This window comes from Bos grunniens, chromosome 7 (assembly GCF_055505025.1).
Source record: "Bos grunniens cultivar Pamir isolate PY7600 chromosome 7, Bosgru_T2T1.0, whole genome shotgun sequence".
Lineage (NCBI taxonomy): Eukaryota > Metazoa > Chordata > Mammalia > Artiodactyla > Bovidae > Bos > Bos grunniens.
Window position 1 is genome coordinate 83,187,508 of NC_141171.1, and position 15,570 is coordinate 83,203,077.

A 15,570-nucleotide genomic window follows, 5' to 3' on the forward strand; every position below is an offset into this window, starting at 1 on the left:
TTCTCTATCTGTGACCTTAATTACTCCTCTGTACTTTGGTGATTGTTGTTATTTTTGTTGTTCATTTGCTAAGTCATGTCTAACTCTTTGTTACCCCATGGACTGCACCATGCAGGCTTCCCTGTCCTTCACTGTATCCCAGAATTTGTTCAAACTCATGTCTTTTGTGTCGAAGATGCCATCCAACAATCTAGTCCTCTGTCACCCACTTCTCCTTTTGCCTTCAATCATTCCCAGCATTAGGGTATTTTCCAATGAGTTGGTTCTTTGCATCAGGTGGCCAAAGTATTGGAGGTTCAGCTTCAGCATCAGTCCTTCCAATGAATATTCAGAATTGATTTCCTTTAGGGCTGACTGATTTTATCTCCTTGCAGTCCAAGGGATTCTCAAGAGTCTTCTCTAGCACTGCAATTCGAAAGTATCAATCCTTCAGCACTCAGGCTCTTTTATGGTCCGGCTCTCACATCCGTACATGACCATTGGAAAAACAGCTTTGGCAATATGGACCTTTGTCAGGAAAGTAATGTCTCTGCTTTTTAATAAACTCTGTAGGTTTGTCATAGCCTTTCTACCAAGGAGCAAGTGTCTGTTAGTTTCACTGCTACAGTCTGTCTGCAGTGATTTTGGAGCCCAAGAAAATAAAGTCTATCATTGTTTCCATTGTTTCCCCATCTGTTTGCCATGAAATGATGGGACCAGATGCCATGAACTTAGTGTTTTGAATGTTGAGTTACACCAGCTTTTTCACTCTCCTCTTTCAACCTCCTCAAGAGGTTCTTTAGTTCCTTTTCACTTACTGCCATTAGAGTGGTATCATTTGCATATCTGAGGTTGTTGATATTTCTCCTAGCAATCTTGATTCCTCTTTGTGATTCATCCTCCCTGGAAATTCACATGATGTACTCTGCATTTAAGTAAAATAACCAGAGTGAAAATAACCAGCTTTGATATACTCCTTTCCTAATTTTGAACCAGTCCGTTGTTCTATGTCCAGTTCTAACTGTTTCTTCTTGACCTGCATACAGATTTGTAAGGAGACCAGTAAGGTGATCTAGTGTTCCCATCTCTTTAAGATTTTCCACAATTTTCTGTGATCCCCACAATCAAAGACTTTAGCGTGTTATAAAGCAGAAGTAGGTGTTTTTCTGGAATTCTTTTGCTTTCTCTATGATCTAGTGGATATTGGCAATTTGATCTCTGATTCCTCTGCTTTTTCTAAATCCAGCTTGTACATCTAGAAGTTCTCATTTCATGTACAGCTGAGGCCTAGCTTGAAGGATTTTGAGCATCAGCTTGCTAGCATGTGAAATGAGTGCAATTGTATGGTAGTTTGAACATTGCTTGGCATTGCCCTTGTTTGGGATTTGAATGACCACTGACCTCTTCCATTCTTGTGGCTACTGCTGAGTTTTCCATATTTGCTGGCATATTAAGTGCAGTACTTTAACAGCATCATCTTTTAGGATTTGAAATAGCTCAGCTGGGATTCTGTCACCTCCACTAGCTTTGTTCATAGTGATGTTTCTTGACTTCATACTCGAGGACATCTGGCTCTAGGTGAGTGATCACACCATTGTGGTTATCTGGGTCATTAGACCTTTTGTGAATAGTTCTTTTGTGTACTTTTGCATCTCTCGTTAATCTTTTCTGCTTCTGTTAGGTTCATACCATTTCTGTCCTTTATTGAGCTCATCCTTACATGAACTATTCCCTTGATATCTCTAATTTTCTCAAAGAGATCTTTAGTCTTTCTATTCTATTGTTTTCCTCTATTTCTTTGCATTGTTCATTTAAGAAGGCTTTCTTATCTCTCCTTGCTGTTCTCTGGAACTCTGCATTCAGTTGGATGTATCTTTCTCCTTTCTCCTTTGCCTTTTTATTCTCTTCTCAGCTATTTGTAAGGCCTCCTCAAATAACCACTTTGCCTTCTTGCATTTCTTTTTCTTGGGGATGGTTTTGTTCACCACCTCCTGTACAGTGTTATGAACCTCTATCCATAGTTCTTCAGGTACTATGTCTATCAGATCTAATTCCTTAAATCTGTTCATCACCTCCACTGTATAATCTTAAGGCTGCTGCTGCTAAGTTCTTCAGTCATGTCCAACTCTGTGCGACCCCATAGATGGCAGCTCACCAGGCTCCCCCGTCCCTGGGATTCTCCAGGCAAGAACACTGGAGTGGGTTGCCATTTCCTTCTCCAATGCATGAAAGTGATAATGTTAAGGGGGTTGATTTAATTCATACCTGAATGGCCTAGTGCTGCATTTTGGACTGTTTTATTTTTATTGGAAAATTAAGAATCTAGAAGCATTATGAAACAGTGTAAAATGTTTAGGAATGTATGGATGTTTGGAAATGAAATTTCTAGAGAAAAATTTTCTCACTTGGGCAGAACATTTAACCTAAAACTAACTTAGAAGTGCTTCAGAAAGGTCTGAAAGCACATTTGTTTTTCTAACAAAATTTAGATAATATCAATTACTAAGATAATCATTTTTTAAAAGCATAGTAACTTAAATTTTAGAATCAGGACATTTTTTAATGCCAGGAATAACTATTTGGTCTAATTTCTCCACACCTGAGTTTATGGAATAAAAATAAAATCTTTCACAGAATTGTTACATGATTTGCACTAAGTCATTAAGACACTGATTAACAGAGTCAGGTTTAGGATCCTTGTGAAGTATTTTATTAATTCAGTATAAATGTTATCTTAGTTATTTGACCATTTGGCACATGTTTTTGCTTAATCCTTTTTAGTGAAAGGATTGCTTTAATCACATTTGGTTTGAAAGCTAGTTGGCACAACATGTTTAGCACCATGGATCTGGGAATCTCCCTTTTGAAAAAATACCCCACAGTTTTCAAGGACACCTTGGAAATTCAGCTTCATTTTTGCCTCTTCATAGAATTACTCCATATGGGCTAAGTTACACCAAAGAGGCACCAAAGAGTTACACCTTATCATAAAGGGGTTTACAGAGGTTTGCCAAAGAATGCTCGAACTACCACACAATTGCACTCATCTCACATGCTAGCAAAGTAATGCTCAAAATTCTCCAAGGCTTCGACAGTATGTGAACTGTGAACTTCCAGATGTTCAAGCTGGTTTTAGAAAAGGCAGAGGAGCCAGAGATCAAATTGGCAACATCCGCTAGATCATCGAAAAAGCAGGAGAGTTCCAGAAAAACATCTATTTCTGCTTTACTGACTATGCCAAAGCCTTTGACTGTGTGGATCACAACAAAACTGTGGAAAATTCTTTAAGAGATGGGAATAGGAGACCACCTGACCTGCCTCTTGAGAAATCTGTATGCAGGTTAGGAAGCAACAGTTAGAACTGGACATGGAACAACAAACTGGTTCCAGTGTTACTGTGCTTATTTAACTTACATGCAGAGTACATCGTGAGAAACGTGGGGCTGGATGAAGCACAAGCTGGAATCAAGATTGCCGGGAGAAATATCAATAACCTCAGATATGCAGATGACACCACCCTTATGGCAGAAAGTAAAGAAGAACTAAAGAGCCTCTTGATGAAAGTGAAAGAGGAGAGTGAAAAAGTTGGCTTAAAACTCAACATTCAGAAAACAAAGATCATGGTATCCAGTCCCATCACTTCATGGCAAATAAATGGAGAAACAGTGGAAACAGTGGCAAACTTTGGTGCTTTTAAACTGTGGTGTTGAAGACTCTTGAAAGTCCCTTGGCCTGCAAGGAGATTCAACCAGTCAGTCCTGAAGGAAATCAGTCTTGGTTGTTCATTGGAAGGACTGATGCTGAAGCTGAAACTCCAATACTTTGGCCACCTGATGCGAAGAGCTGACTCATTTGAAAAGACCCTGATGCTGGGAAGGATTGAAGATAGGAGAAGGGGACAACAGAGGATGAGATAGTTGGATGGCATCACCAACTCAGTGGACATGAGTTTGAGTAAACTCCAGGAGGCCTGGCTTGCTGCAGTCCATCATGTCACAAAGAGTCATACATGACTGAGTGACTAAACTGAACTGAAAGGGGTTTAAAGAAGTGCAGATAAAACACTTTTTGTTAATGTATCAAAGTCTATCTAATTCTTTCTAAGATTGAGGAAATTCTAGCAAAATGAAATGGGCAAGTGTGTCATGTCACAGAACTTGTCAGTCAAGTTCTCCTTCTCACCCCTGTGAATATTCAAAGAAAGGGTTTATGCTCTAGATTAATGACCTTTACCTACTCAGTTCACCAGGTAATTAAGCAGCGCTTTACTTTCACTTTCATCCTATTCTCATTTTGACCTAGTTGCACTAGTGACCTTGTCCTGCTGCTGCTGCCGCTGCTGCTAAGTCACTTCAGTCGTGTCCGACTCTTTGCGACCCCATAGACGGCAGCCCACCAGGCTCCCCTGTCCCTGGGATTCTCCAGTCAAGAACACTGGAGTGGGTTGCCATTTCCTTTTCCAGTGCAGGAAAGTGAAAAGTGAAAGTGAAGTCGCTTAGTCGTGTCCGACTCTTAGCGACCCCATGGACTGCAGCCTACCAGGCTCCTCTGTCCGTGGGATTTTCCAGGCAAAAGTACTGGAGTGGGGTGCCATCACCTTCTCCTAGTTCTAACCAATTCACCTAAAGTCACTGCAGACAATGTAAAATAACAGTGAACTGGAAGATTTCCTGTACCATTTTGTTAAAAAGTTTTTATATTTCACTTATTTTTGTCCATTTTTTCAATTATACTAGTTCAATAAAATCCCCTTAAGCAAAAAGTGTCCAGGTTTTATTAAAAGTTGAGCAACATCAAAAAAGAATGAAGAATTTAAAAAGCTTTAAATCTATTAAGAAAATGCTGAAAAAAAAAGTCGTAAGTTGACAGAAGTCCATACCTGACTCTTGTACAACGATGAAAGCTTTATATTGTCTCCAAACATTTCATGACGTAGGTCATAGGCAGAGACCCTTTGAAAACGCTGGTGAAAGCTGAAAAATTGTAGTTTTGTTTTCTGAAAACTTACTAACCATTAAAACTGCTTTCCAATGTTTATTATTTTTAATTATAAAATAATATAAATTGAAAGCTAATGTTGCTCTTTCATAAACTGCTTTTCTCCACTAATATTTTTATTTTCTTAATGTTAACTAGCCTGGCAACCATAGCTAATCAACAATATAGTATTTTACATAGATTTAAAATATTTTTAAGAAGTCATTAACTCTATTAGTATTTTAGAATTTATACCCATTATGTATTAGAGACCATGCTAGTCGGCCTATACTCATACTATCAGTAGTGCATAAGGAACTCAGTCTCTACCTTCACTGAGCTTTATAAATATTAGATAAATTATTAAAAGTGTGATGAAGCCTGTTAAGGATGTTGTGGGGCCATATGAAGGACTATCTTTAAGGTAATTTTAGAGTTTTAATTCAGATATGTTGTTTGACTTCACTTTGAAATTAAAACTTAATTTTGAAACCCAGTCATTTCTTATCAGTTTGCTCAGAGCAAGCTAGTCTTTTAGTTTTCTCTTTTGGCAAATTTACTTTAGAGCCACCTGATACTAACAATTAAGCTTTTGAAAGTAATACCTAAGGAATGATGCTAAAGCTGAAACTCCAGTACTTTGGCCACCTCATGCGAAGAGTTGACTCATTGGAAAAGACTCTGATGCTGGGAGGGATTGGGGGCAGGGGGAGAAGGGGACGACAGAGGATGAAATGGCTGGATGGCATCACCGACTCGATGGACGTGAGTCTGGGTGAACTCCGGGAGTTGGTGATGGACAGGGAGGCCTGGCGTGCTGCAGTTCATGGGGTTGCAAAGAGTCAGACACAACTGAGCGACTGAACTGAACTGAACTGAAGAAAAAAAAGAAAACAGAATACAAAATCAAATCTTAGTGTTTCATCATGAAAAAGAGAAATTAAAAATTCACAGATTAATTTGAAAATATCAGTAAAAATTTGGAAACTTGTGCCTATCTTCAGTTCAGTTCAGTCGCTCAGTCGTGTCCAACTCTTTGCGACCCCATGAATCACAGCACGCCAGGCCTCCCTGTCCATCACCAACTCCTGGAGTTCACCGAAACTCTTGTCCATCAAGTCGGTGATGCCATCCAGCCATCTCATCCTCTATCATCCCCTTCTCCTCCTGCCCCCAATCCCTCCCAGCATCAGAGTCTTTTCCAATGAGTCAACTCTTTGCACCTATCTTAGAACTTTCAAATTTGTTCCTCTATAATTGTTTGTATAACTTACTGCTTTCTTGCAAAAATAGTTGTGTCTTTCTGCCCTACTCAGTTGTAAGCTTTTTGAATGCATGGTGAAGGTACCTTTGGGATGGTGCCTGACTCATAGAAAATACGCAGTGAATATTTTGTGAATAAGTGAAATAATAAATACATTTTTAAGTAGATTGTTTTATGGATATGGAATAATCCTTAGTATGTTCAACTTACATTTTTTTCTGTATTATGAATACTTCTGGAGTCTGTATTTTATCTTCAGTGGCCCACCCTGCCTCTGACATTGAAAGTGTTAGATTTCCAAAGATGACCTTTTGGGTTACCCCAATATAGTAAAGCATTTGTCATTACACCTGACTCCCAGCTGTGCTGGCTAAAAGAGGAGCCTGACTTTTGGAAAAGTCTGTTTTGCACATGGATATACACATGCATGTGCGCGCACACACACACACACTTTTAAGAGTTTAGTGCACTGTTTATTATCCATTTATTAAGTGATTGCTGATAATAGGTTAGATCATCAGCCTTCCATGTAAGATGTTAATCAGTTATTCAAGTTAGGTTATGAAAACTGGGTAGAAAATGATAACATATGAAAAGGGCTATTTGATGAATGGTGAGGGAAAATAACGTGTGCTTATTTGGTCACATTAGAAATTTACTACCTCAAGATAGGTCACTTTAAGATACTGCTTATTGAGGTATGATGTGATTGACCTTATCTCAGTTTTTTTTTGCTTATCTTCATACCTGTCAGTAAGACAAACTACAGAGGCACATTGATTGGTTATTTTCTTTGGTGAGAGGAAGAGTATGTTTTTTGAACTTTCAGATTTACTAAAGGTAGTATTTTTAGGTCTGGATTTTCAGTTTTCCCCTCAATATTTTATATCTTTCGAAATAAAACACAATGACTTAATGATTATAAACATTTGTGAAATGACCAACTGAATAAAATAGCAGGAAACAGCCATAGGAGTCTGGCTACTCTGTGTTCATAACAAATAATAATACTAGGACAATTGAGTTATTTTGAATTTGGAAAACCATAAATTTATCTTACCTTTTACTTTTTTAATTTAATTTTTATGTCTCTAAGAAGCTATATAAGATAGCCTGAAAGTTCGTCAGATTCACCTAAATAAAAGTCATTTTACAGATGTTGAACTATGATGCTGTATACCCGAAACTTATATAATAGAAAATAATAGTAGTAAACTTTTAAATTGAGTAAGTAAATGAATCTCAGATCTTTTGTAAGGACACACACATTTTGTCAGTAATACTTATTGCTGATATCAAATATTTCTGACACTATGATTTATAAAACAGTTTATATTAACCCATTTAATCATAGTTAATATCCATTTTCTCACAGAGGAACTTAAAGATCTGTAATATGCCCAAGGTAAATGGCAGAAATAGAGATCCAGATCCAGGTCTTCTGGTTGGATTTTTCTCTATACTTCTGAGGACCATAAGTAAATGAGTTTTGATTAAAAAATAAGATACACATTTCAGAATAAGAGTTCAAGTCATCATATTCCTCATGTATAACACTATTACATAATACATTGGGGATGTAGCTAACTAAGACATGGCCTCTAGTTGTTGGGTGTTCATAATCTATTTGAGAAAGAGGAAATACACATAAAAAGAATAACAGTACAAGATCGTATGTGTAAAATGAGTGGTTCAAACTATAAACCCTATAGAGTAGGGGAGATTGCTGTGGATTGAAACTATTAAAACTGGGAGTGACTGAAATGGCTGAAATGAGCTGTGCTGGAAGGGGACACATAGTTGAGCCAATAGAAAATAGGAGGACATTGAAGACAAGGAAAGTAAGGAATGAAAAAGGAAGGTGGAGGAACCCTAGAGGCCTTGGAATTCTTTAGCAGAAGATTGTGGGAGGTATGGTCAGAGAGGAAGGTGAGGATTTCATTGTAGAGAGATTTGAATGCAGGACTAGGATCTTAGGATCTTATTTTATAGGTGATGTGAAACCACTCAAAGTTTTTGTTTGAACATGGCATACTGAAAATAGCACATATTTTTTTTTTCATGGTCAAAGGACCTAAAGATCAGAGCTCCTTCATTCAATAATTTAAGAGCGAAGTAGTCATTGTCATGACTAACATGCCTCAGGACATTAATTTTGAGGGGAGGAGGTGGGTTCAGGGGCTCTAGAGAGATGTATATGTTTGGAGGGGGACAGGAATCTCTGGTGGCAGTCTCCATTAGAATTCCATAGATACGTGAAGTAATGCATATTAGGAAGAAGGGGGAAAATGTCCATAGCTATGAGATAATAATGAATTCCTAATAAAATGAATTATAAACCTAAAAAATTATTTTTAAAAACATTGAGATTTAGATGTTTAACCATCAAAGACGTAACACATTATTGACCCAGGGATTTTTGTAGAAACTAACACCTGTGACCAGCTATATGCTATGTAAGTGAATATTGAAACACCTCCCAGTCAATAATGTTCGGGTGACAAAAGACATATTAATATGTGTCTGGTCAGTAATAGACGTTTACCAGGTAGTTTAACTCGTGGGGCTTAGGCAGTTTAACCAGCAGTGCCATTTTATTTCGCCCTTGAGAGTACCCAGGATGGCCAACTCCGAGGCATTCTCATGTCTGAACTCCTGCTGCCAAGATCCTGCAGTTCTTCTGTCAGACAAGAAGAAGTGTGGCTTTCTGTGGAGCCACCTTTCACAATAACCAAGCTTGTATAAAGATTCCTCATTTTCTAGATGCAGTGAACCCAATTAGAACTTGAAATTCATCCCACAGCTCTCCTACTCACTATTTCAGCCATAATAAGTTAATTGGCAATAGTTTTTTTTTCCTTCTTTATTTCCTTGAAATAGTGAAAGACACATTGTTGTGACAAAGAAACTGATGATAATATTAAAAACTGAAAATTCTGGGTGTGGAATCTCAGGAAAAACAAAACAAAACTCTTCAGTCAATATCAAATTCAATATTCTGCCTGGATTTGGAAGCTTGCAAATTTATTGAGCGTATCTCTGTATCTTTTTTTTCATTTAATCCTTCCCTGCATCCTATACTTAACCAATCTCGTTTCCTGCATTTTTTTCTCTCACGAACATTCCTCTATATAGGCCAAATTTCCTCTCATTTCCCTTTTAACATTTGTCATGCTTTCCAACTCTATTCAGATTCTTCCTCACAGCTAAAATGAGTATGTATTAAGTAAACTTCATGTAAATTGATTTTTTCCCTTCAAAATGGGATGTAAAACTTGTAAGTGAAGACTTTGTCACCCTTAAAATATGTAAAGTTATAAATAATATGGGCTTCCCAGGTGGCGCACTGGTAAAGAATCCACCTGCCAATGCAGGAGACTCAAGAGACTTGGGTTCAATCCTTGGGTCAGGAAGATCTGCTGGATAAGGAAATGGCAACTAACTCCAGTATTCTTGCCTGGAAAATTCCATGGACAGAGGAGCTTGGCAGGCTACAGCCCATGAGGTCCCAAAGAGTCCAACATGACTGAGCACAATGAGCATGAATAATATAGACATTTTGGAGGCTCCATAAAGTTTGACTTTGTGTGGATGTGGTTCAGACACCTTCTGCTGTATGTAAAACAGCTTTGCTTGTTTTGAGACCCAGAATCAATGTTCAAGGCATCTGGGGTCAGAATAAAGTATCCAGCCTTGAGACCAAATGAAATGTGAGGACCAAACATAAGCACAAGTAGTGGATAGAGGTGGGATGGTTCAAATTTGAGGAATGCTTGAAATGATCAATTAATAATATGTAGGTACCAGAGATTGGAGTAGCACCTCTTTTTTTCCGGTTTCTGAAATTGCAGGGTGAAGAGGAAAGGACAGGATGGAAATTTTTCCTTTTAAAAGTCTATATAATTATTAACAAAACTTCATTTAAAGCCATATATAAATTAAGGGAATCTATTACAGTATGATTTGCTATTACATTTATATAGTAAGGGCTTCCCTGATGGCTCAGTGGTAAAGAATTCACCTGCAATGCAGGAGAGATGGGTTCCTGCATTCCTGGGTCAGGAAGATCCCCTGGAGGAGGAAATGGCTACTCACTTCAGTATTCTTGCCTGGAAAATTCCATGGACTGAGCACACACTCATGTATGTAATAAATTGAAGGGAAAGCTGTTTCTCATGGTGCAAAAACAAACCAAAAGAGGGATACATTTGGTTTAACTAGTAAATAAGTTTATATGGTAGCCCTTTTTCCTTACGGCAGTGTTACAGTGATCTACATTGTAATTGTGAAGAGAAATGTATAAAAATGGACCAGTGAACTGAACTAAAACTCTTGGTTATACAGAACTCAAGTTCTTTGCGATACATCATAGTCGTCACCAAGAAGTTTAAACTGTAGAAATAATGATAGTAAATTATCAGATTAGGTTTTCTCACATACACAGTTGGCAACAAAGTGAAAAGTGAAAGTGAAGTTGCTCAGTTGTATCCGACTCTTAGCGACCCCATGGACTGCAGCCTACCAGGCTCCTCCGTCCATGGGATTTTCCAGGCAAGAGTACTGGAGTGGGTTGCCATTGCCTTCTCCGGGCAACTAAATATTTACTACCAAATATAAAATAATTCATTAACCTGCTCTATAAGCTTGAAGAAGTCCCAGCTGTATGTCCTTGAAGGTGTCCCAGTCACTCACTCATATCAAACCTTCACTTTTGACAAATATAAAGATTCCTGAGGTAGGAATGGCCGGTTTTCTTGGCATTAGACAACTGTAATCATCCAGAAGTCACAACTAGACAGAAAACTACTTGAAGATTCAGGACAGTACATCATCTCTAAGAATAAATAGCCCTCATTAAATTCTTATAACCTGTCCATAAAATGGAGGGGAGTATCTCTAAAATGCTTTAGCCAATCTGTGTATCTAAAATGCCTCTAATTTTACTCATGAGAGCTCATATGCAGTATTCATCATGCTTGTTTTCATGCCTTGTTTTCACCAATAGATACACATTTTTGTCATCAGTTATTGACATGCAAATAACAAAGGTGCCTCTAGTAGCCTCCTCAAGTATATGGACTTTATTATTAGAATCCCACAAAATTGTTCCTGGTCTGTGATTCTTGCGTAGATGCAACACTCTTACTAATACACACCTTTAATCACATTGCATTTTAAAGTAAATTATTGGCATTATAAAAATAATATAACCATTCGACATATAAAATACGCTGTTGAGTGCCAAAGTGTAAGTTGTTATCTGGAGTTTTGGAATTAATGGCAGAACTTTTATGTAACTTTATTTTTTAAAAATTCACCTTACATTTTAATTTAAACTTAGCATTCTTTCCTCATAAATGTCCAACATGTAATTAAATGAAATCTTTCTCCATTTTACAAGTCTATCTACAGTTGAAACATCCTCTAACTCTGACACTTTTGCTAGTTTTATTCATGGACAAGATTGTACTTTGTTGATTGCTTATGCAGTTGATTAAACCCTGTATGACAGCTGACTGGGTAAGAAATCAGGAAACCAGAATTATCTTCCTTAGTCGCCTCATAGCTTTATAAGAATAAAGGAATCATTCAGCTGGAATATGTTCAGAGAAACATCTGTTTTTTAAATTTATATTTCTTTACTCCCAATACATTTTAATAAAATAATGTATAAGAAATCAACTATAACTTATGTGTCTTTAAGCAGCTTTGGAAAGTAAAATATGCTTTGATGGGCATATTTTATCAAGAAATTTCTACCCACCAGGCAGAAATATTTTTTGATTGTCATAATGATAAAATATAAAAGCAAAAGCTGTGTGATTTGGGCAAGTGTCTTAACTTCTCTAAATTCTTGGTTTCCTCATAAGTAAAATGAAGTTCACAGATTTAAAGATTAATAAGATAATATTTTAAAAACCCATAGTAATGTGTCCAGCACTGCATTCTCAAAACTGGTAGTTATATCCAGGAAAAAAAAATTAAGAAAAAAAAAACAACATTTCTAGAGAGGGATCAGTAGTGTCCGAGTGATGTCAGGCCACTCAGAGAAGCTTGGACTACATAGAATGAGAACCTAAAATGCAGCATTTTCTAGAATGTGACATATGTATGCCTGAACAACTATTCACTCTGCAAACTAACACACTAAAATTAATAGAGCTTTTGGAAGAAAAAGTTAAGGTTTGGGCAGAGCACTTAAAATCGGTGTAGTTTTACATTCTTGTTGTTAGTTCTGTAGTTACAATCCTAATAAAAATATTAACAGTTAGTAGATCTTTAACCTTTTCACCAAACGTCAGTCACCTAAACCTATGCGTCATCACTGCTGCTGCTGCTGCTAAGTCACTTCAGTCGTGTCCCACTCTGTGCAACCCCATAGACGGCAGCCCACCAGTCTCCCCTGTCCCTGGGATTCTCCAGGCAAGAACACTGGAGTGAATTGCTATTTCCTCCTCCAATGCATGAAAGGGAAAAGTGAAAGTGAAGTTGCTCAGTCGTTTCCGACTCGTAGCGACCCCATGGACTGCAGCCTACCAGGCTCCTCCATCCATGGGATTTTCCAGGCAAGAGTACTGGAGTGGGGTGCCACTGCCTTCTCCATGTGTCATCACAGTTCTACAGTTCCTCTTAAATGAAAGAGATGGGAATTACTGAACACATTTGATTACGCTAGTTTCTTCAAAAAGTTAAATGTCTGAGTAGAGATACAGGGAGAAATGTCTTCACAGATTCTTCAGTTCTAATTGCATCTTTGCAGAGAGCTTAACTTTTGAAAAGTGTAGGGTTCTTGATTTCACTAAACCAGCCCCTTTTTTAGTGCTAAAGGGATGGACTTGTATAGGATTTTTAGCCCTCATTTCTACTTCTTAAGGCTTTTATACATTGCTAAGTTTTTCTTTTTCATTGGGATGGAAGCTTGCTCCTGATCACTTTAAAACATTAACAAGCTGGGAAAAAAAATCATATGAACCAACAGGATAATCCAAAGTCCAAATTATGTTGATATTGTTCATTATTTGCCAATAACAAAGGAGCTCTTTTATTTTACAGAAAAATGTGTGATAGAATATACTATGTATTGAGTGAAAGAATATTTTGAATTCCCCTTAAGCTCTTTGCAATTAAGTTGTTAATAGAAAAAAAAATATAAATCAAGCATATGTCTTTTGTTGCTTCTATTTCATGTATATGAAATATTTTTTAGGGTAATTTAGTGGGTTAGCCGCATTAGCAATATGTTAGTACTTTCTTCCATTTTTCTTGTATTTATTCCCTACAGTTGACTGAGAAGTTTATGAAAATTATCTCTAGATCACTAATGGAAGTCTCCATTCCTGCTGATAATTGTTGTTTTCCTGTCAGTTTGATTCATTATCCCTGTAGCAGTGTCTCCCCCCAACCTCTTTAGATGTGCCTCTAATTCACTTTTATTTATGCATTTCAGAAGTTGTTGTTCAAGATAGGCAAAGACCATTTTGATCAAGTTGTTCCATATATACAATATATTTTAGGTTTTATATTGGTATTGAAATATTACATACTAACTACTCATTTCATCAAATTGAATAATCTTTTTTATTTATTTTTAATTGAAGAATGATTGCTTTACAATATTGTGTTGGTTTCCGCTATACCTCAACATGAATCAGCCATAGGTATACCTGTGTTCCCTCCCTCTTTAACCTCCCTTCTGCCTCCCACCACATCCCACTCCTCTAGGTTGTTACAGAGCTCCGATCTGAGTTACCTGAGTCATACAGAAAATTCCCATTGGGTCTCTGTTTTACATATGATAGTGTATCTGTTTCCATGTTACTCTCTCCATTCATCCCACCCTGTCCTTCCTCTCCCCACCTGTGTCCATAAGCCTGTTCTCTATGTCTACGTCTCCATTGCTACCCTGCAAATAGGTTCATCAGTAACATCTTTCTAGATTCCATATATATGTGTTAATATATGATGCTTATTTTTATCTTTCTGACTTTTACTTCACTGTGTATAATAGGTTCTAGGTTCATTCACCCTGTTACAACTGACTCAAATGTGTTCCTTTTTATGACCGAGTAATATGCCATTGTATACATGTACCAAAGCTTCTTTAACCATTCCTCTCTTGATAGGCATCTAGGTTGCTTCCATGTCCTAGCTATTGTAAATAGTGCTGAAGTGAACATTAGGGTACATGTGTCTTCTTCAGTTTTAGTTTCCTCAGGGTATATGCCTAGTAGTGGGATTGCTGGGTCATGTGGTAGTTTTATTCCTAGTTTTTTAAGGAATCCCCATATTGTCTTCCATAGTGGCTGTATCAATTTACATTCCCACCAACAGTGCAAGAAGTTACCTTTTTCCCCACACCCTCCTTAGCATTTATTGTTTGTAGATTTTTTTGATAATGGCCATTCTGACCAGCGTGAGGTGATATCTCATTCTAGTTTTCATTTTCATTTCTGTAATAATGAGCAGTGTTGAACATCTTTCCAGCATCTTTTCATGTGTTTGTTAGCCATCTGTTTGTCTTCTTTGGAGAAATTTCTGTTTAGGTCTTTTGCCCACTCTTTGATTGGGTTGTTTGTTTTCCTGGTATTGAGTTGTTTGAGCTGCTTGTATATTTTGTAAGTTAATCCTTTGTCAGTTGTTTCATTTGCTGTTATTTTCTTCCATTCTAAGGCGTGTCTTTTCACCTTGTTTATAGTTTCCTTTGCTGTGCAAAAGCTTTTAAATTTAATTAGGTCCCACTTGTTTATTTTTGTTTTTATTTCCATTACTCTAAGAGGTGTGTCATAGAGGATCTCACTATGATTTACTTCAGAGAGTGGTTCTGCCTGTGTATTCCTTTAAGAGTTCTATAGTTTCTGGTCTTACATTTAGGTTTTTAATCTATTTTGAATTTATCTTTGTGTATGGTGTTCGGAAGTGTTCTAATTTCATTCTTTACATGTAGCTGTCCAGTTCTCCCAGTACCACTTATTGAAGAGACTGTCTTTTCCCTATTTGTATGTTCTTTGTCAAAGATAAGAAATCTAATAAATTTATAAAAATAGTTTTGCTCTATTTTAATTGTGTCACTTTATATAGGTACTAAAGCTGCAAATTAATACTGTACTCAAAAAATATACATAGTTTTTATGTGATTTTATTTTAGCTACTGTAAGAAGAGATGATTCCATTATTTCAAGTCCTGATATCCCTGATATTGCACCAAGTAGAAAGAGGAGGCAACGGATGCAAAAAAATCTGGGGACAGAACCTAAAGTGGCCTCTCAGGAGCAACAGCTTCAAGAAAAGGAAAAGTAAGTCATCTTATTCTTTGCTAAGTAGTGAGGTGACATTAAAAGAATCTACATAGT

General features: G+C 37.1%; 1 protein-coding gene across 12 annotated transcripts in view; it reads left to right on the plus strand.

Annotated features, from left to right (window-relative positions):
• Positions 1-15,570, plus strand: part of XRCC4 (X-ray repair cross complementing 4) — a 329,942-nt gene that overhangs the window by 172,860 nt on the left and 141,512 nt on the right. For all 12 annotated transcript variants that reach the window (XM_086412872.1, XM_086412874.1, XM_086412873.1 and 9 more), the window contains exon 7: positions 15,366-15,513. In XM_086412872.1, the coding sequence (XP_086268998.1) occupies positions 15,366-15,513 (148 nt within the window). The remainder of the gene's footprint in view (positions 1-15,365; positions 15,514-15,570) is intronic.